General features: G+C 42.8%; 1 protein-coding gene across 1 annotated transcript in view; it reads left to right on the top strand.

Annotated features, from left to right (window-relative positions):
• Positions 1–10,297: 10,297 nt before the first annotated feature.
• Positions 10,298–21,260, top strand: part of zgc:174164 (uncharacterized protein LOC570656 homolog) — a 59,457-nt gene continuing 48,494 nt past the window's right edge. Inside the window, exons 1-4 of the mRNA XM_060842036.1 lie at positions 10,298–10,488; positions 14,744–14,835; positions 16,792–16,868; positions 20,157–20,235. Of these exons, the coding sequence (XP_060698019.1) occupies positions 10,428–10,488; positions 14,744–14,835; positions 16,792–16,868; positions 20,157–20,235 (309 nt within the window). The 5' untranslated portion in view covers positions 10,298–10,427. The remainder of the gene's footprint in view (positions 10,489–14,743; positions 14,836–16,791; positions 16,869–20,156; positions 20,236–21,260) is intronic.

Here is a 21,260-nt window from a genome sequence, read left to right as displayed (position 1 = left end):
TCTAATGACAATATCAGGATTGCTCCAACTGGGATGCTGTTTGCTCTTTATTTTATGTTTACATCGTGTTTTGGCGCATTCGGCACTCTTCCTGAGACCCCACCATGACAACTGACTTAAATCCACCAAACTGACCCTTAACTCTGACTACTCCAACAGTGTCCTCCCCTGCCCAGATGTTGAATGTCAAAGTAGTTTGTTTTTATTCCCCAAGTGTAGATCATCTTGTGTAAGCATTCCAATCATATGTTAAGGATTTGTAAGACAATAATAATGCTCCCATTTGCACTCAGGACTGGTAAACAATGTTCATTTGAAAATCTAAGATAGAATTGCTTGTCAGACAGAACAATTACAGAAGCACAGTGCTTGTAGTTACAGAGAAAATGTCTCCCACTTCCTCATATTAATACCCTGCAACCTGGACTGCTCATGGCTTCTCATCACAGAGTTAATCCTGATCTCCGGCTCATTCGTCGCACAGTCAGCCCTTAAAGCAATACTACTGAAATAACTCCACAGAAGGCAGTACCCTGTCACCAAGTCATTGTTTCAGTGATCACAGATCCAGTCTTTAACAGAATTCACTCTGAACTCCAACCCTTAAGTTTGCACAAGACCTTGGTTAGACCGAGGATCTATATGGGGAACCTTTACAGATTAAGGGTACAACTTCAGTTCCAGTGTCTCATGAGAATCAACTGGTTCAGTAACCACTGATTTTAGTAAAAGGCTTTGCCCCAAGCTTGATGGGGTGAAATTGCTTGGGAAAGATTCATCTAAATTGGCTCAACATTTTTCAATTAGAAAATGGCTTCCTGAGCGAAGTCCTAATTAAATACTCGGATGCTTTTCAGGAAGGTCTAGGGCTATCAAAGGAACAAAGATCACCTTGCATGTTGACTGGAAACAATTCCACAGTTCTGCAAGGCCTGCACAGTGCCATTTGCCTCACAGGCAAAAGTAGAGGCAGACATCAGGAGGCCGGAAAATGAAGGAATTATCAGACCAGTCCAGTTTGCATAATGGGCAGCAACAGCTGTACCGATTTTGAAGTCTGACAGGTCGATTTGCCTAGGTAAGGATTTTAAACCAACAGCAAACTGTTTTCACAGCTGGATAAATACCCAATCCCTTGTATAGAGGATTTATACACAAAGCTGGCAGGGGGGCTGTCTTTCACAAAACTGGACATGAGCCTTGCGTACCTACAATTGTGCTTAGATGAACATTCCCAGAAATATGCTACAATTAATACCCATAAGGGTTTGTATCAATATGTGAAACTGCTACTGGGGTATCATCAATCTGTGAAATCTCTCAACAGACGACGGAAAGCATTTTACAAGGAGGACAAGGCAGTGCCAACCATAGCTTCAGGGCAAATTCAGCAGTGGACTAAGTGCATATAATGTTTAAGTTGAAACACCATCACAGCTGACAATATTAGACTTTGGACAGAAGGATTTGCTCGTGGCCAAACTGAAACAGCTGGTGGCAGTGGGGCAAACCAAAAGGGCTTCAGAACCAGAATTGAAACCTTTTTGGACACAGAGAGATCAGATCACAGCAGAAAACAATGTATTATTATGGGAAGGAAGAGTGATTGTCCTGAGCAAAGGTCACCACCAAATACCGGCTGAACCACACTCGGATCAACAAGGGGTTTCCAAAATGAAGGTATTGGTAAGAAGTTATGTCTGGTGGCCAGGATTGGATGAGGCAGTGCCCAGAGTGCCAACAAGGACAGAAATTACATTCATGGGAATTGTTGTGTAAAACCCTGGACCTCATTACACAGTGACTATGCAGGTTCTATAATGGACTCAGTGTTCTTAGTTCCTGTTGTTGCCTACTCAAAGTGACTAGACATGCATAGAATTAATTAATCAAAAACAGGGAAAATAGTAGAAAAATTGTGTGCATCTTTTGCAAGTTAAAGGTTCCTAGATAATGGGTCATCATTTACCAGCAGGGAATTTCCTGGAGTATTTCCTAAAGTTGAACAGTATTCAATATATAAGGACAATTCCATATCATCCATCATCCAATGGTTTGATAGAAAGAGTAGTCCAACTTTGAAACAGTCTACAACTTCACCAGATACCAAATGGTACCGATTTCTATTTGATTATAGAACCACCCCTCATGCAACTTCAGGGATAGTTCCAGCAGAGTTGCTAATGGGGAGAAGACTCTGCAACAGGTTAAATCTGACCTTCCTGGACTTGGAGGGGAGGATGAAATTGTATCACAACTGCCAAAGCCAGACACCAGACTCCACTAAGGGAGAGTTTATTTAGGGGATAAAGTTTGGTGTAGGAACCATGAGAATGGCCCTGCATGAGTAAGAGGCATGGTTGACATGAAGTCAGGTCCAGTGAAGTATAAAGTTTGGGAAGATGCAATGGACCTGAACAAGCATGTGGACCATATACAAGCTTCAAACTCACAAACAGTGCAGGCGCAAAATGGGCCCAGCTTCTTTTCAGCCCTTCCCTCTGTTCCGGACCCATGGGTTCTCTCTCTTCATCAAGCAATGAAGAATATGAGATGGCCACGGCAGATCTCATCACCTTGTGCCTTTGCCATTTGAAGAGGAGAATGCATTTCTTCTAAGATGCTCCAGGCACAAGAGGCGTGTTAATGTGTGCTGCACACACCTCTTATCAGAGGCAGAGTCGGAGGAACCTGACCCACTGCTAAAACATACCTGGGAGAAGCTACAAAATAAAAAAAAAACTATGCCTTTGAACACAGAGTGGGAAGAATGTCATGACTGTAATGAAGTCAGCCAGACGGACCTCATATATTATGAGATCCCTGATTGGGGCAGTTAATCTGGTCCAATCACAGAGCCCTGGCTGACAGATAGGAACAGGAATGTCAGACATCCTGTTCACTCTGAGGGAGCTGAATCTGTGTCAAGGACATGTAAATAAAAGGTGATTTGGAGACAGGATACTGGCCTCTGCAAAGCTATTTCTCTGCCCTGCAATTTGACTAAATGTCATTGAAGTCTAAGAAGTGCATTTTTGAGTGATTTGTGCCGAAATATTTCCAATGGTTTGTGATCAGTTTTCACAACAATTTTTTTCCCAAACAGACACATCTGGAACTTAAATGTATCTTGTATCCATGTGTCATGTGATGCGTGAGTCTGTGTAAGGGAGTGAATCTAAGTGAGTCTAATTGAGAGTTTAGGTATGAGGTAAGTGAGTCTGCGTGAGGGAGTCAGTGTAAGTATCTGAGTGAGTGAGTAATTGAGTCAGTGAATTAGTAAATAACTGAATGTGAGTCTGTGGGTGACAGAGAGCCTGTGGTAGCCTTTGGATATAGAGTCATGCTACAAATGGACACAGACTCCTTCAGTATATGGTCAAGTGACCAACAGCATAAACAACTAGGCCCAACATAAAATGAGCTGAACAGTCTCTGCAAGCAAGGCCAAATAGAATGCAGAAATATAGTGGTAATGGGGGAGAATCCTGCCGGCTGTGTTGCCTGCCTGATGCCTGACTTCAGGATATCTCATCTCGGCTGCAGTGGGAAGGGAAAGATGTTGCGGTTCACATAGGTATCAATGATATACGTAGAAAAACGAAAAAGGTGCTGATGAGGGAATATGAACAGCAAGAGTCTAAATTAAAAAGAAGAACCAAAGAGATAATAATGTCTGGATTACTATTGGGGCCATGAACAAATTGGCACAAGGTAAAAAAGATTTAAGAAGTAAAAACGTGACTCAAAGATTGGTGTGGGCGAAATGGTCTTAATTCATGAGACATTGGCATCAGTACTGGGGAAGGAAAGATTTGTTTCAATGGGACAGACTCTTGTATACTGTATAGGGCTCTGAATAAGGCCTTAAACTAAATAATGGGAGAGTGGGTTCAGTTGCATGGAAAATTATGGAAAACATTTTGGGGGCAAAGGCTCAGCAGATGTTATTAAAGTTTCCAGAACAAGTAATAGGACAGAGAGTACGGCAAGGGTCAGGAATCCACCTTCACGCACAGTAAATAAGGGGACAACTGTGAGAAGTGGGCTGTCATAGAGTCATCGAGATGTTCAGCATGGAGAGATACCCTTCAGTCCAACTCATTCATGCCAACCAGATATCTTAAAATAATCTAGTCCCATTTGCCAGCTCTTGACCCGTATCTCTCTAAACCCTCCCTATCCATGTACCCATTCAGATGCCTGTTAAATGTTGCAATTGTACCAGCCTCCACCACTTCCTCTGGCAGCTCATTCAATACACGCACCATCCTCTGTGTGAAGCCATTGCCCTTGAGGTCCCTTTCATATCTTTCCCCTCTCACTCTAAACTTATGCCTCTAGTTCTGGAGTCCCCCACCCCAAGGAAAAGACCTTGTCTAATTACCCTATCCATGATCCTCATGATTTGAGAAACCTCTATAAGGTCACCCTTCAGCCTCTGACGCTCCAGGGAAAACAACCCCAGCCTCTCCCTATCACTCAAATCCTCCAATCCTGCAACATCCTTGTAAATCTTTTCTCAACACTTTCAAATTTCACAACATCCTTCCACTTGGAGGGAGACAAGAATTGCACACAATATTCCAAAAGTGGTCTAACCAATGTCCTGTACAGCTGCAATATGACCCTCCGACACCTATACTCAATGCTCTGACCAATAAAGGAAAGCATACCAAATACCTTCTTCACTATCCTATCTACCTGCGACTCCACTTTCATGGATATATGAACCTGCACTTCAAGGTCTCTTTGTTCAGCAACCCTTCCCAGAACCATAAGTGCATAAGTTCTATCCTGATTTGCCTTTCCAAAATGCAGCACCTCACATTTATCTAAATTAAACTCAATCTGCCGCTCCTCGGCCCAATGACTCATTTGATCAAGATCCTGTTGTAATCTGAGGTAACCTTCTTCACTGTCCACTACACCTCCAATTTTAGTGTCATCTGCAAACTTACTGATGATACTTCCTATGTTCACATCTGAATCATTTATATAAATGACAAAAAGCAGTGGACCCAGCACAGATACTTGTGGTACACCACTGGTCACAGGCCTCCAGTCTGAAAGGCAACCCTCCACCACCATCTACCTTTGAGCCAGTTCTGTATCCAAATGGCTAGTTCTCCCTGTATTCCATGAGATTTAACCTTGCTAACCAATCTCCCATGGGGAACCTCGTTGAATGCCTTACTGAAGTCCATATACATCATGTCCACAGCTCTGCCCACATCAATCCTCTTCAGTACTTCTTCAAAAAACTCAATCAAGTCTGTGAGACATGATTTCCCATGCACAAAGCCATTTTGACCATCCATAATCAGTCCTTGCCTTTCCAAATACATGTAAATTCTGTCCCTCAGGATTCCCTCCAACAACTTGCCCACCACTGAAGTCAGGCTCACTGGTCTATAGTTCCCTGGCTTTTCCTTACCACCTTTCTTAATCGGTGGTGCCATGTTAGCCAACCTCCAGTCTTCCAGCACCTCACCTGTGACTATTGATGATACAAATATCTCAGTAAGGGGCCCAGCAATCACTTCCTTAGCTTCCCACAGAGTTCTATGGTACACCTGATCAAGTCCTGGAGATTTATCCATCTTTATGCATTTTAAAAGATCCAGCACTTTCACCTCTGTTACAAAGACATTTTTCAAGATGTCACTATCTATTGCCCCACATTCTATATCTTCTGTATCTTTCTCCATAGTAAACACTGATGCAAAATACTTGTTTAGTAGTACCTCTCCCATCTCCTGTGGTTGCAGACATAGGCTGCCTTACTGATCTTTGAGGGGCCTGAGTTCATCTGCCATCCCTGTTAGGCCTCTTGCATTGAAATAAATGCAGTTTAGTATATCAGTCGTACCTGGTCCTCAGCTTTGTTCCTGCCTGCCCTGACTGTTTGGATTAGTCCTTTTCCCAACTGTACCAGTCTCAGATTGATCTCTTTCCTCACTATCTCCCTTGGTCACACACACACACACACACACACCCCCCCCCCCCCCCCCACCAGTTTAAATCCTCCAAAGCGGCTCTAGCAAATCTCCCTGTCAGTATATTAGTCCCTTCCAGTTCAGGTGCAATCCATTCTTCTTTTGCAGGTCACTTCTACCACAGAAAACATTCCAATGATCCAAAACTGTGAACCCTTCTCCCCTGCACCAGCTCCTCAGCCACACATTCATCTGCTGTATCCTTCTATTCCTACCCTGACTAGCTCGTAGCACCGTGAGTAATCCAGATATTACTACCCTCCTGGACCTCCTTTTTAAATTCCTGCCTAACTTTCTATATTCTCCCTTTAGAATCTCATTCTTTTCCTTTCCTAGGTCATTACTTCCAATGTGCACAACCATCTCCTAATGGTCCCACTCCTCTTTAAGAAAATTCTGCACTCTCTCTGAGATATCCTTGATCCTGGCACCAGGGAGGCAACATACCATTTTTATTTCTCACCAGTCAATGCAAGACTTGGGGTATTGTACTTAAATGCAATGTCTAACAATGGGAGGGTTGTTATGACCCGAAATCCACTAAGAGGTGCTCAGACAGAACTATAGGGAGGGACAATATGTTGAATATTCCCCAGTTTTGGCCAGACTCCTTGGCACCATAGAGTAATCTTGAAAATAGGATGGGTAGATCCAGTGTGACCTGGCATAACCTCATTGGGTGCTGTGACCTCTGTCCTGTGACCCCTTTGGCTGAAACCAGAGATCATTCCAGAAGGGCTCAGAAATGGAGCCTAAGAAAGGGCACCTGGTGACCATTCTCTTAGTGAAGAGCCAATCAGTGAAGACTCCAAGCCAGACCCACCTTCAGATCAAGAAGACCCTGAATGCAATTATCGACGGAGCTCAGTGATTTGGATCCAGCAGCCCAATCAAGTTCACCAGCATGGCTATTACAGATGTGTTTCAGGCAGTCAGCCTAGTTTGGGAAAAAGTTAACCTAATTTGTTGTGTAAGAGTTGAGTCTTCAACTTGCAAACACTTTAATAAAACTATGTTTGAACAGCAGTCCTTAGTTTGTCTCATACAGTAAGAGTACTTTGGATAAGTATGTTTTATCAGCATTAATCTGGCCAAAATAGATATAAGTATCTGAGGAGTCACAATTAGCAGTGAACACTGTGCAAATGTCAGTGAAGATCTCCACCTTTGGCTTTATGATGCAAGGATGGTTATCGATGAAGTAGCTGAAGTTGATTCGGATTTTTGAAAGTCATGTTCAACTAGAAATATTAATTCTGTTTCTCTCTTTGTAGCTGTTGCCAGGCCAACTGAGTCTTTACAATAATTTACTTAAGAACATAAGAAACTAAGAAAGAGAAGCAGGAGTAGGCATCTAGCCCATCGAGCATGCTCTGTCATTCAATAAGATCATGGCCTGACCTTTTCGTGCACTTTGCTCCATTTACCTGTCTGCTCTCCATAACTTTGCCTTAAAAACATTCAATGAGGTAGCCTCAATTGCTTCACTGGGCAGGGCATTCCATAGAACCACAACCCTTTGGGTGAAGAAATTGCTCCTCATCTCAGTTCTAAATCTGTTTGCCTTTATTTTGAGGCTATGCCCCCAGTTCTAGTTTTCTGTTGTTATTTTTAATTTCCAGCATCAGTAATACTTTACTTTTATAATAAAGATGGTTGGGCATTGGACACTCCTCTGATATTGAGAAAATTGGATTCCAGTAAACATGACCATATTCTTTGGACTTGACATGACTCCAATCAGTGGAGAGTTTTCCCCCAGATTTACATTCACTTGAGTTGAGCTGAGGTCCTGATACTGTACTTGCTGAAATGCAGCCTTGTCCTCCCCTCTTGAGTTCAGTTTGTTTGTCAACATTTGAACCAAGGCTGGAGAGGTAAGCTCCTGTTATTGCATGGCAAATGGCAGGGAGGTGCAAAATCATCCAGTAATCTGTAATGATTCAGAAATCATGGCTTATTCTCGCTAATAACTAATAACAGCAGCTAATCACCATTTTTCTGCACCAATTTCTGGCACAGTGTAGATGAGAGCTGCTTAGGCCATTTACTCAAGTTTCAGCAGAGGAATTTCAAAACTTCTGCTTGTCAAGAATGTTCCAATAAAGGTGAGGCCATACCCAGTAAAGGAGAAACAGGTTAACTGGAAATAAATACGCAGCTATCAGTCTCAAAAAGCATTCTTTTGGTTCAAAATTGTAACAGATCCATCACATATGACAATGATTTTCTCCGAGTCACTGACTGCTTATCCAAATTTCCAAATTATCAGACACTTCAGATGAGACTGTGGCAGATGCAATGAATTAAATATTCAGTCTGTTTTGTACGCCTGAAGAGATCATATCTGACAAGGGGTCACAAGGTACAAACATTTTAGGGAGATTTATAGAATCATAGGGTCATACAGCATATAATCAGATCCTTTGGTTCAATTCATCCATGCCGACCAGACATCCCAACCTGACCTAGTCCCATTTGTCAGCATTTGGCCCATGTGCCTTTAAACCCCTTGATTCATGTGCCCATCCAGATGCCTTTTCAATATTGTAATTCGAGTCATAAAGTCATAAAGATGTACAGCAGAGAAACAGACCCTTTGGTCCAACTTGTCCATGCCGACCAGATATCCCAACTTAATCTAGTCCTATTTGCCAGCACTTAGCCTGTATCTCTCCAAACCATTCCTATTCCTATACCCATCCAGATGGCTTTTAAATGTTGTAATTGTATCAGCCTCCACCATATCCTCTGGCAGCCCATTCCGTACACACACCACTGTCTGCGTGAAAAAGTTGCCCCTAGGTACTTTTATATCTTTTCCCGCTCACCCTAAACCTATGCCCTCTAGTTCTGGACTCCCCCAACCCAGGAAAAAGACTGTCTATTTATCCTATCCAGGCCCCTCATGATTTTATAAACCTCTATGAGGTCACCCCTCGGACATCGATGCTCCAGGGAAAACAGCCCCAGCCTATTCAGCCTCTCCCTATAGCTGAAATCCTCCAACCCTGGCAACATCCTTGTAAATCTTGTACCAGCCTTCACCACTTCCTCTGGCAGCTCATTCCATGTACGCAACTGTCAGCATGAAGACATTATTGTTCAGGTCCTTTTTAAATCTTTCCCTTCTTACCTTACACATGTACTCTCTAGTTTTGAACTCCCCCATCTGAGGAAAAAGACCTCGGCTGTTCGCCCTATTGATGCCCCTCATGATTTTATAAATCTCTGTAAGGTCACCCCTCAGCCACCAACATTCCAGGGAAAAACTCCCCAGCCTCTCCATTTAATCAAGCCCTCCAATCTCAGCAACATCCTTGTAAATCTTTTCTGCACCCTCTCAAGTTTAATGACGTCTTTCCTGTAGGAGAGAGATCAAAATTGGGTGCAGTATTCTAAAAGTGACCTCACCGATGTCCTGTACAGTTGCAACATGACATTCCAACTCCTATACTCAATGCACTAATAAGGCAAGTGGACCAAGTGCTTTCTTCACCAGCCTCTCTACCTGCGAGTTTACTTTCAAGGAACTATATACCTGCAGCCCTCAATCCCTTTGTTTAGCAATACTCGCGAGGGCCCTAGCATTTGGGGTGGCATGATGGCTCAGTGGTTAACATTGCTACCTCACAATGCCAAGGACCCAGGTTTGTTGTGACTAGGGTGACTGTGTGGAGTTTGCACATTGTCAGTGTGGATTTCCTCTGGGTGCTCCCGTTTCCTCCCACACTCCAAAGATGTGCAGGTTAGGTGAATTGGCCATGCTAAATTGCCTATAGTGTTCTGGGATGTGTAGGTTAGGGGCATTAGTCAGGGGTAAATGTAGAGTAATAGGGTAGGGGAATAGGTTTGGGTGGGATACTCTTTGGCGGGGTTGGTGTGGACGTATTGGGCTGAACAGCCTGTTTCCACATTGTAGGGATTCTATGATTAACTGTGTAAATCCTGCCCTGGTTTGCCTTCTCATAATGCAACACCTCATATTTTTCTAAATTAAACTCAATCTGCCACACCTCAACTCATTTGTAAATGTAAAATAAAGTCAAGACAAATGTAATACAGTGACATTCTGGAGAAGACTGACTTTAGCTGGATAAATTAATCTATATCTCTATAGGTCTTATTTATTAAAATACTTTTGCCAGGTTCCACCCATATCACAATACAACAAAACACGCAGCTTATTTTTAAACAGGAAGCTTCCACTTGTCAAACTTGATCTGGTACAGCCATGACATTAGTGCAATAATTAACCTCCCTAAGCAAACCAGTCTTTCAGGTCTGTTTGCATAGTTTTCCCTTCTGGAATGTAAAGTAAAACTGAACAGAAGTGAAATCCAAGTGCACACGCTGCAAGTGAAGGTACAGTGCTCCTGTATCAAATCCATGGTGAACAAAATTGAACAGTGAGTTACTCAGAGCCTGATGTTGCGGTCTGTGGAACTGTTCCTCATTTACCTGATTTTCTGCATCCACAATGGGACAGGTAATGCTCATTCTAAATCTACTTGTTTCTTCCTGGTTGAGTCCATCATTAAGAGGCGAAACCAATCAAAGTCAATACTACAACAGCCTTTTCTTTACTACCCCAACTTGTGTTGGTGAAAGGAAGTTGATTATATTCTTTGTATAATTATTAACAATATTCAAGGACAAGTCTAAATGGTAGTTTTGTTTAATTGATTTCCTTTTTTTAACATTCATTCCTCATGAGCTGCTCCTCTAAGTTAAAGACGCATAGAAAGTGTTACCGGTTCAGGGCGTTGAACTGGAAAATCACAGAATAACTTACATTTATTTCTTATTTGATCATATTCATGTGAAGGATAAAAAGAAAAAACAAAATTAGTTGATTAAAGAGGTAAACGTTCCTCTAATCAGTGTAAATGCTGCACCTGGTGAGGAAGTGATTCTTTTCAGCATAATATCCAAGGATTGAATACCAATCTTTTTCTCTCAGTAACCAAAAACCTTGCAGCAATCAAGTCACAGTTTGCGTCCCCATATTCTGGGGCTTGCTAAAGATATATTTTTCAATATTTTAATTGTTTCCTTCTCTGTATCTAAGACTTAGTAAAACACCAAGCCTGTTAATACTTCTGAATGTTTTTCACTGTGACTACCCAGCAGTATTCATGAGTATTTCAGTATTCATGTAAGTTGTTCATGTTCTTCTGAGGATAATATTTCCCAAATCAGTATTACGTTTAATCAGCCAAAGTTCTATAGGTTCATTTAGTTCAGCTCTGTTCCTTATATTGAAATTGTTTTCATTCCACATCCAAATCAAATATTAATAATCCCAGTAATGATGATCCCATTGCCACATCCTAAATAATATTTCTTCCCATGTGTCAACAGTTTTCTTGAATTTTATTTTAATTTCAGATCCTATGTGTACCTCAATAATATCCAGTATTTCTTCATTGATATCTATGACAGTCCTACCATTGCCTCTGATGTATCATGCTATTTCCGACTTTCAATACTGCATAAGCAGAGGGTTTTCTCAAAAAAAAAGGTTTTGGGAAGAATGAAGCTATTCCTGATCCTTAACTGAGCTCCAACACTCTCCAATCCTTCACAACTCCAAATCCAGTTATTTCCACCTCTGTAATATTACCCTCAACTCACCTATTGCTGAAAGTCTCCTCCATAATTTTATTCCCTCTAATATCAACTATTCCAAAGCACTCTTTGAATCTTGCATAAACAATAGCAGGAGAACTCAGTCCCATGGAATGTTCCTCCTGCAATATGTGGGAAATCAGGGTCACTTCCAGAGTCCATGGTGACCACGTAATCAGCCGCAGTTCCTGATTGGTCACATGGATAGACTCACTATGAACACCGGCGAAAGTGAGTATTGCAGATGTTGACTCTAGAGTTAAAAGTGTGGTGCTGGAAAAGCACAGCAGGTCAGGCAGCATCTGAGGAGCAGGAAAATCAAAATTTCGAAAAAGGTTCTTCATCAGGAATGAGGCTGGGAGCTGTGGAGATGGAGAGATAAATGTGATGGGGGTGAGGCTGGGGGAAAGGTAGCTGAGAGTGCAACAGATGGATGGAGGCAGGGGTAATGGTGGTAGGTCAGAGGGGAGATGGAGCGGGTAGGTGGGAAGGAAGATGGACAGATGGGATGGGTCATGAGGATAGTGCTGAGCTGGATGGTTGGAGTTGGGGTAAGGTGGAGGGAGGGGAAATGAGGAACTTGGTGAAATCCACATTGATAGCATGGGATTGGGGGATCCAGAGGCACAAAATGAAGCGTTCTTCCTCCAGGTGTCGGCTGGTAATGGAGTGGCGATGGAGGAGGCCCAGGATCTGCATGTCCTGAGCAGAGTATGGGTGGCACGATGGCACAGTGGTTAGCACTGCTGCTTCACAGTGCCAGAGACCCGGGTTCAATTCCCGCCTCAGATGACTGACTGTGTGGAGTTTGCACATTCTCCCGTGTCTGTGTGGGTTTCCTCCAGGCGCTCCGGTTTCCTCCCACAGTCCAAAAATGTGCAGGTTAGGTGAATTGGCCATGCTAAATTGCCCCTAGTGTTAGGTGTAGGGGAATGGGTCTGGGTGGGTTGCGCTTCGGCGGGTCGGTGTGGACATGTTGGGTCGAAGGGCCTGTTTCCACATTGTAAGTAATCTAAGATATCTAAGAGTAGGAGGGGGAATTGAAGTGTTCAGCCACAGGTTGGTGGGGTTGATTGGTGCGGGTATTCCGGAGATGTTCTCTGAATCATTCTGCGAGTAGGTATCCTGTCTCCCCAATGTATGTGGAAGTGCAGGTGAAACTCTGATGGATGTGGAAGGCTCCTTTGGGGCCTTGGATGGAGGTGAGGGGGGAGGTGTGGGCGCAGGTTTTGCAATTCTTGCAGTGGCAGGGGAAGGTGCCTGGAGGGGAGGGTGGGTTGTTAGGGGCGTGGACCTGCATAGGTGGTCGCAGAGGGAACTGTTTTCATGGAAAGTGGATAAGGATGGGGAGGGAAATATATCTTGGTGGTGGGGTCCGTTTGGAGGTGGTGGAAATGGTGGAGGATGATACAATGTGTACGGAGGTTGATGGGGTGGAAGGTGAGGACCAGGGGGTTCTGTTCTAATTGCAGAGTGCTTCAGAGAACATCTCCAGGACACCTGCACCAACCAATCTCACCGCCCTGTGGCCGAACACTTCAACTCACCCACCCATTCTGCTGAGGACATGCAGGTCTCGGGCCCCCTCCATCATGGCTCCCTTACCAGCCAATGCCTGGAGGAAGAACACCTCATTTTGTGCCTCAGAACCCTCCAACCACATGCCATCAATGTGAATTTCACCAGTTTCCACATTTGCCCTCCTCCCACCTTACCCCAGTTCCAACTTTCCAGCTCAGCACTGTCCTCATGACCCATCCCATCTGTCCATCTTACTTCCCACCTATCCGCTCCATCCTCCCCTCCGACCTATCACCATTACCTCCACCTCCGTCTACCTGTTGCACTCTCAGCTACCTTCTCCCCAGCCCCACCCCCCCCTCCCATTTATCTCTCCACTCCTGAGACTCCCAAAATCATTCTTGATGAAGGGCTTTTGCCTGAAACATCAATTTTACTGCTCCTCAGATGCTGCCTGACCTGCTGTGCTTTTCACTATTGACTCACTATGAACTCACTATACTGTAGATAACATATGTAGTGAGCAGGTCACACTACCAGTAAGGGTTATACAGGCAGAGTTGGGTGACCATCAGGATGCTAAGCAAGCATGAGCAGGCAGTGTAGGTGTCTCTTTCCCTCTCAAATAAGTATAGCACTTTTGGGTGTGGAATATGGCCTCTCAGGGGAAAGCAGCAGCAGCCAAATCAGTGGCACCATGACTGGCACTGTTGTGCAGCAGGGAGGTGAGCAATAATGATAAGGGAGTCTATAATCAGGGGTACAGATAGACATTTCTGTGGCCACATAAAGGATTCCAGGATTGTAAGTTGCCCCTTTGGTGTCATGGTCAAGGATACCTGAGTGGGCACTGGATATTCTGAAGGAGGAAGAAGAGCGGCCAAAAGTTATGATCCACATTGGTACCAACTACATAGGCAGAAAGGGAGATACAGTTCTGATGAAGAGTTACTGGACTTGAAATATTAGCTCTGCTTTCTCTGCACAGATGCTGCCAGCCCTGCTGAGTTTCATTGGCAATTTGTGACTGTGACATAATCTAATTGCTGTTTATGAAATCTTGGTGTTTGCAAATTGCCTGCCACATTTCCCAATATTTCAAAAATGATAACATATGAAGAGTACTTCATTGTCAATGAAACACGTTGAGATATAGTGAGTTAGAGATGTAGTGAGGTTGTGAAAGATACTGCATATACCTGCAAATCCTTTTTCAATTCTTTACCATCATTTGTAATTAGAACATGCAAATCAATCATAAAGCTATCTTTTTCAGAATAATTTCCATGAATATGGGTTTTACACTGATTTTCAAAAAGCAATGACAAATTAGTAAAATATTAATTCCCTCAGTGCATTACTGTGTTTTAACACGCCACATTAGCAATAATGTAGTATGTCCACTGAAGTCTTTAATTATAATTTTTTTTTCTTGACTGTAAGGTTTCATTTCAAAGTACAATAACATATATGGATCTTCAATTATTGGCCAGTATTAGACTTAAGGACATTTGCACAGGACAGTAAATACAATTTGATAGTAGCTGAAAGCATAAATGAAATCTTAATTTATTTTTGTTTTGTTTCATTAGATGCATCTTCCCACCAGACATCTAAGTTTTCCGCCTATGAAATCATTATTCCTAAACTTATAAATGAACGACAGAAACGAGATATTGACCAGGTATGTGCTGCCTTCCCTTGAAATGCTAAATACCTTTGCAGTTCAAATAAATTTCCCACAATGTCAGTTATTCTGTATCTCTTGATACATGGTACAACAAAATGTGAAAAAAAATCGTAGTATCAAGGAATACCATCACCAGTTTTATTTCACATTTACATGATGGAGCTTTTTTCCCCAATTGCAGAATATATTGATTCTGTTGAGTGATAATAATGTGTAGTATGTGACAATGATCTGTTACTTCAAGGATAGCTTGAATGAATGAAACAGTGAAACATTGTACCCCGATAAGAGCTTCAACATTGTAACAGTAGACTGACGTGCTACAACAGCCAACAGCATTCTGCAAAGGAATATAATTGGGACGAAAAGTAAGAATGAGATGTTCCTAAGCAGATCTTTCTAAATTAGAAAGCTGTTGATTATTTGCTTTATGAACCAAATGTGGTCTGTTTCTAGTCACTCGTTAAAAAAACAATGGAAAAGAAATTCAAGAAAGAAAGTTTATTGGTAGCACAAAATCAAGTGGTAGCCCATAATAAGTCCGTTATAAGTCACATTCTTCATTTCATTGAACATTCCCGACAACAAAAATAAAATAAAGAACTGTGGATGCCAGAGATCCAAAAACAAAACAGAAGATGCTGGAGAAACTCAGCAGGACTGGCAGCATCTGGAGAGCTGAGTTAATGCTTCAAGTTAATGCTTCAAGTTCAGTGACCTTACATTAGAACTGCCATCTTGCTGAGTTTATTCAGCACCATCTGTTGTGCCTTCATTTCAGATCTCCTACAATAATAACAAATTACAATCCTAGATTCTGGAAATATCTGTGCATTTCTGTTTTACACATGTTGGTATAGGGTCATTTAAAATTTAAATCTACGGAATCAACAAGGTTCGTCTGCCCCACGGGAGAAAATTTCTTCACAAAGGCACCTTTTGAGCTTGTATTGACAGCTGTCTTCCACCTTCCATAAATCAACTCAGCTAAACTCTGTTATTTCTCTCCTATGATATTCCTGCACTAACCCGTCATCATTGACCATTAAGAAATCTATATTCAATAAGATTAATTGAAAAACATTGTTCTAATTTATTAACCTCTTTCAAGCCTTCAGCCACCTTATATCTGCATCTTCTTCTGTCTCACACTTCCTCCAGCGTTCATTCAGTGTGTTGTCCTCTCCATCTGCCTCTCTGGAGCACTTTTCTGAAGCACTTTCCCCAGCTCTCTTATTCTCCATGCTATTAAACCGTCAGTTTAAAATCATGTTTATAACATGCTTTTGGTTACCTCTCTGAACTTCCCACAAAGGTTTGGTGTTCCATGCAATGCCCTCAGGTGGCAGGCTTAGAAGCAGATGGGCATGGATGGAGTGGCACTAAAATTCCAAAGAATCATACCAAGGAAGGTGCTGAGGACATTCATGCAAAGACTCAGAAACTACATTTAACTCAACATCAGTATTTATCCTATGCTGGCAAATTTCACGTCTTCATTAAAAGTTTTAATGAAATTAATGATTCATTAAAAGAAATCCAAGATTTTCTATTAAAATGATAAACAACATTTAGTGGGCGGCACGGTGGCACAGTGGTTAGCACTACTGCCTCACAGCACCTGAGACCCAGGTTCAATTCCCGACTCAGGTGACTGACTGTGTGGAGTTTGCACGTTCTCCCCGTGTCTGCGTGGGTTTCCTCCGGGTGCTCTGGTTTCCTCCCACAGTCCAAAGATGTGCGGGTCAGGTGAATTGGCCATGCTAAATTGCCCGTAGTGTTAGGTAAGGGGTAAATGTAGGGGTATGGGTGGGTTTCGCTTCGGCGGGTCGGTGTGGACTTGTTGGGCCGAAGGGCCTGTTTCCACACTGTAAGTCTAATCTAAACATTGAATGTGTCGTTTGTAACCTCTTCTAAAACTGAAATTTGTTTTTATTGTTTTTGCTGCAGGAAAAATGGAGAGATCAAATAACTTATTCAGTTTATTTGGAAGGCGAAGTTTACATACTAAAACTGGAAAGGAATAAGTAAGTTCTTAAAAAAAAACTTTCATGGAATGTGGGCCTTGCTAGCAGAGACAATATTTGTTCATCTCTGATAGGATGTGCTTTCTGCCCATTTAATTTTCACAGACAGATAAACTGAAATTACCTCAGCATAACTTTAAAACATCAGTATTGTAGGTCAGAATAGAGTATTCAGCAAACATCCTCCTAATTACAACAAAATAGCTTAGTTTATATCCCAAGGATATATGTGAAATCACTACCCAACTGTGACATTAACGAGTGCAACTACAAGTATAAGAGGCATGTGACAATTCTAGGTCTGTGATGCACCATGACTCATAGCATCCATAATCTATCCTCTGTCCTTGTTCTGTTCCAGTCGGTATGACTTAAAGCCAACTGACTACATGGCCTCCCAGTCATGCCCTGTCCTCTATCATGGATGTCTTAGAAGACAGTGCATGGGAGAGGCTGGACCAACCGCTATCTCTGGAATGGGGGGGGGGATGTTTGTGGACTACAAGATCTTGTCAAATATCATTGCCAACCGGGTCAGGTCAGCTCTGGGCTCGGTGATTCACCCTGACCAAGCCTGTTCTGTACTGGGCAGGAAGATCGCTGAGAGTCTCGCACTCCTCAGGGATACAATCGCCTATGAGAAGGACAGAGGGGTGGACACTTGCTTCATCAGCCTGGACCAGGAGAAGGCTTTTGACAGGATATTGCACACATACATGAGCGATGTTCTCTCCAAAATGGGCTTTGGGGAGCGAATCTGCAATTGGATCCGACTGCTCTATACCAACATCTTTAGCATAGTCTCTATCAACTGGTGGGAATCAGAAAGCTTTCCGATCAAATCTGGAGTCAAGCAGGGCTGCCCACTCTCTTCTGCCTTGTTTGTGTGTTGCGTAGAGCCATTTTCCGTGTCCATTAGGAAGGATGCAAACTTGAAAAGGTTGACTATTTCAGGCAATGGGGGCCTACAGATAAGACCTCCCTCTACATGGATGATGTCGCTGTTTTCTGCTTGGATCCGCTGTCAGTGCACAGACTCATGTGCATCTGTGATCAGTTTGAATGAGCCTCGTGAGCCAGAGTAAATCAGGGCAAGAGCAAGCCCGTGCTCTTCGGAAACTGGGCCAACCCAATCCTCTACACCCTTCATCATCAGCTTGGGAGGAGTATGTCACCAAAGCAAGGCAGAAACTGAGCAAATGGGAGCAATGGTCACTCTCCATCATGGGTAAAAACCTGGTCATCCAGTGTGATTACTCTCAGTGTTATTGTATGTGGGACAGATCTAGCCCATTCCTTGAACCTGCGCCACTGCAGTCACTTCATGTGGAAAGCAAAGATGGACCATGTCCAACGAAACACCATAGAGAAAGGGGGAAAAAACACACCCATTGCTACCCTCACCCTGATGGCCATCTTTTGTGTGTGGCTGCAAACACCAAGTGTCACTGTGTACTGAGGTTCTACCTGTCCCCGGTGTTGGGAAGGATGGGCCTAGCCCCTCTGACTCACAATGCTCCAAGTAGTTGGACCATTCCGTATCACCTGTCCTTCATGGAGAAATTTGCTAAGAAAAACACCTTTGACCACAATTCCATCAGGAAGTGGTCAGTACTTAGTGTCCTTGAGATCCTTCGACAAAAGGAGAGGGAGGATCCTGTTGAGCAGTTCCTTGTGGAGACTGTCAAAATCATTTGGCAGAATGCCTCATCACCAGAACTTTCAAATAAGCACCAGGATATCGCTTGGCTGGTGGTGAGAAGGGTTCTGCCTGTGAGACCCTTTATGCATGCCCAAACTCTCTGTACCATTGCACGCTGCCCTCAAAGCAGCTGTGGAGGGGACAAGATGGTCAACACCGTCTTCTGGCAAAGGAAGTCTGGAGAGGAATGCAATGGTGTTTGTCAAGGTTCATCCCAAGGAGCTCCGTGACATGGGACACTGTGGTCTACTGTCTGTTCCCTGGGACACACACCAAGACGAACATCAACTGTGCCTGGAGGATCATCAACTCAGTAAAAGACACTCTTTGGTCTGCCTGAAACTTGCTGGTCTTCCAGTTGAAGGAGTTGAGTCTGACTGAATGTTGCAGACCGGCACATTCCAAGGTCCAGGACTACTTGCTGAGGGATGCGCTGAAGCTTGGATTAACTACGTCAAAGTGCAGTGGGGAAAGACCACCTTGTAAGGTCCGTCTGCTGAAGAATAAGGGGGGCCCATTCAGTAATTGGGCTACAGTGTTGCCTCAGCTATAGGCCAAGGGGTTGTCTCTAAATATAGAGTATGGTGGACATCAAAGACTTAATTTGTGGTCTATAAGCAAAAAGAGTATGGATCTGAGCGGGTTCATTAACTGTCCATGTACCAAAGATTTATTTTCTATGAATAAATATATTTTTGAAGTAATAAAATTGTATTAAATCTCAGTATAATCAATATCCCACATATACTTGGGCCTTTGAGTGGACGTTGAGACAAGAATTGGAATGTAGCTAACTGGCCCCCAGTATTATACTGTCTGCTTGTGTGGGCTGGGGTCCTGCTTTCATTTCAGAGCTAGGATGAGTTATCTACTGGGAAAATCAAGCCCAAAAAAGTGATGAATTCTCCCAGTACAGAACTTTGCACAGTAGGGAATTTGAGAATTTGAACATACTTCTTTGTTTCAGATTTTCAAGCATTTACATCATTCTCCATTTTATTCATGGATTTCTTATATAATCTCTATTGAGCCTTTCTGCGTGCAACATAACAAGAGTAATATACTTCAAAAGTAGTTTGTTGGTTTTACAACATCCTGAAAACATAAGTGGCGGAACATAGCCAATTCAAAACGTGAGCTACTGAAAAAGCACAGCCGGCCAGGCAGCATCTGAGGAGCAGGAGAGTAGACGTTTTGAGCATAAGAGCTCTTCATCAAGAATTCCTGATAAAGAGCTTATGCGTGAAATATTGACTCTCTTGCTCCTCGGATACTGCCTGACCAGCTGTGCTTTTCCTACACCACACTTTTTGACTCTGATCTCCAGCATCTACAGTCCTGACTTTCTTTCACTACACACCCAAGCCTAGTAAACCTTGTGAGTGACATGTATTGGTCTGCCTTGTTTTGTATACTTGATAATGGAGCCACAGGATTACCAGTACATTCTTTTCCAAATATTGCAAGTTTTTTTAACCAGTTTTTCTCTCTTGCAATTTAAGTTATTTCCTTCTCATCACACCAGTTACCTAATAAATCATCAGTGGAATCCTAAGATGCTAGGTCCATTTTATTTTATTTTACAGGAACCTGCTTGCTAAAGATTTTGTGCAATATGTTTATGACAAAGAAGGTAAAATGCAGGCATCCCAGCCCAAGATTCGGGTAAGTGCACAGTGGTTTGGCTGTTAGATCCCTATTTGTCAACACATCTCACCCTGATGTTTGTTAAAGTCCCAAGAGGCATTCACATATATTTACCCATACATCTGCTGGCAGACTGAATGATTGTAAGATAGTAATTTAGTTGTCTTCATTAAAAATGTTCAGTCTTTCAAAAAGATCAAATTCAAAGTGTGGCATTTTTCATTGTTGATTTATTTAGCCGGGATGACTGCTTAGAATAAAAGTGAATGCAGGTGAGATTCCTGTTTTAAAAAAAGGCAAGAAATTTCAAAGGTTGAAAATCTGAAATCCGTGGGCGGCACGGTGGCACAGTGGTTAGCACTGCTGCCTCACAGCACCAGGGACCTGGGTTCGATTCCCGCCTCAGGCGACTGACTGTCTGGAGTTTGCACGTTCTCCCCGTGTCTGCGTGGGTTTCCTCCGGGTGCTCCGGTTTCCTCCCACAGTCCAAAGATGTGCGAGTCAGGTGAATTGGCCATGCTAAATTGCCCGTAGTATTAGGTAAGGGGTATGGGTGGGTTGCGCTTTGGCGGGTCGGTGTGGACTTGTTGGGCCGAAGGGCCTGTTTCCACACTGTAAGTAGTAATCTAATCTAAAAAAATAACTGAAAATACTGTTTCTGCTCACACCAGTCAGCATTTGCAGCGAGAAACTAACATCGGTACACGTTAGCTGAAAGGTTGTAAAAGTAATGAATTTGATCAACCTTGTTTAGTATGAGTCAAGATTAGAGTGGTGTTGGAAATGCACAGCAGGTCAGGCAGCATCTGAGAAACAGGAAAATTGACATTTCGAGCAAAAATCCTTCATGAGGAATCAGCTTTTGACTGAAACATTGATTTTGCTGCTCCTTTTCTACCTTTTTAGTATGAGCTGACAATGCAGAATACATAATTTAGTAGAGATTAGCATTTAAGCACGATACCAGGTTTAAGAATTCATATGTTTGAAGTCATAGAGTCATAGAGATGTACAGTATGGAAACAGACCCTTCAGTCCAACCC

The sequence above is a fragment of the Hemiscyllium ocellatum genome, chromosome 22, assembly GCF_020745735.1.
Source record: "Hemiscyllium ocellatum isolate sHemOce1 chromosome 22, sHemOce1.pat.X.cur, whole genome shotgun sequence".
Lineage (NCBI taxonomy): Eukaryota > Metazoa > Chordata > Chondrichthyes > Orectolobiformes > Hemiscylliidae > Hemiscyllium > Hemiscyllium ocellatum.
Note: the sequence above shows the minus strand (reverse complement) of the source record. Positions and strands in the feature narration are given on the sequence as shown.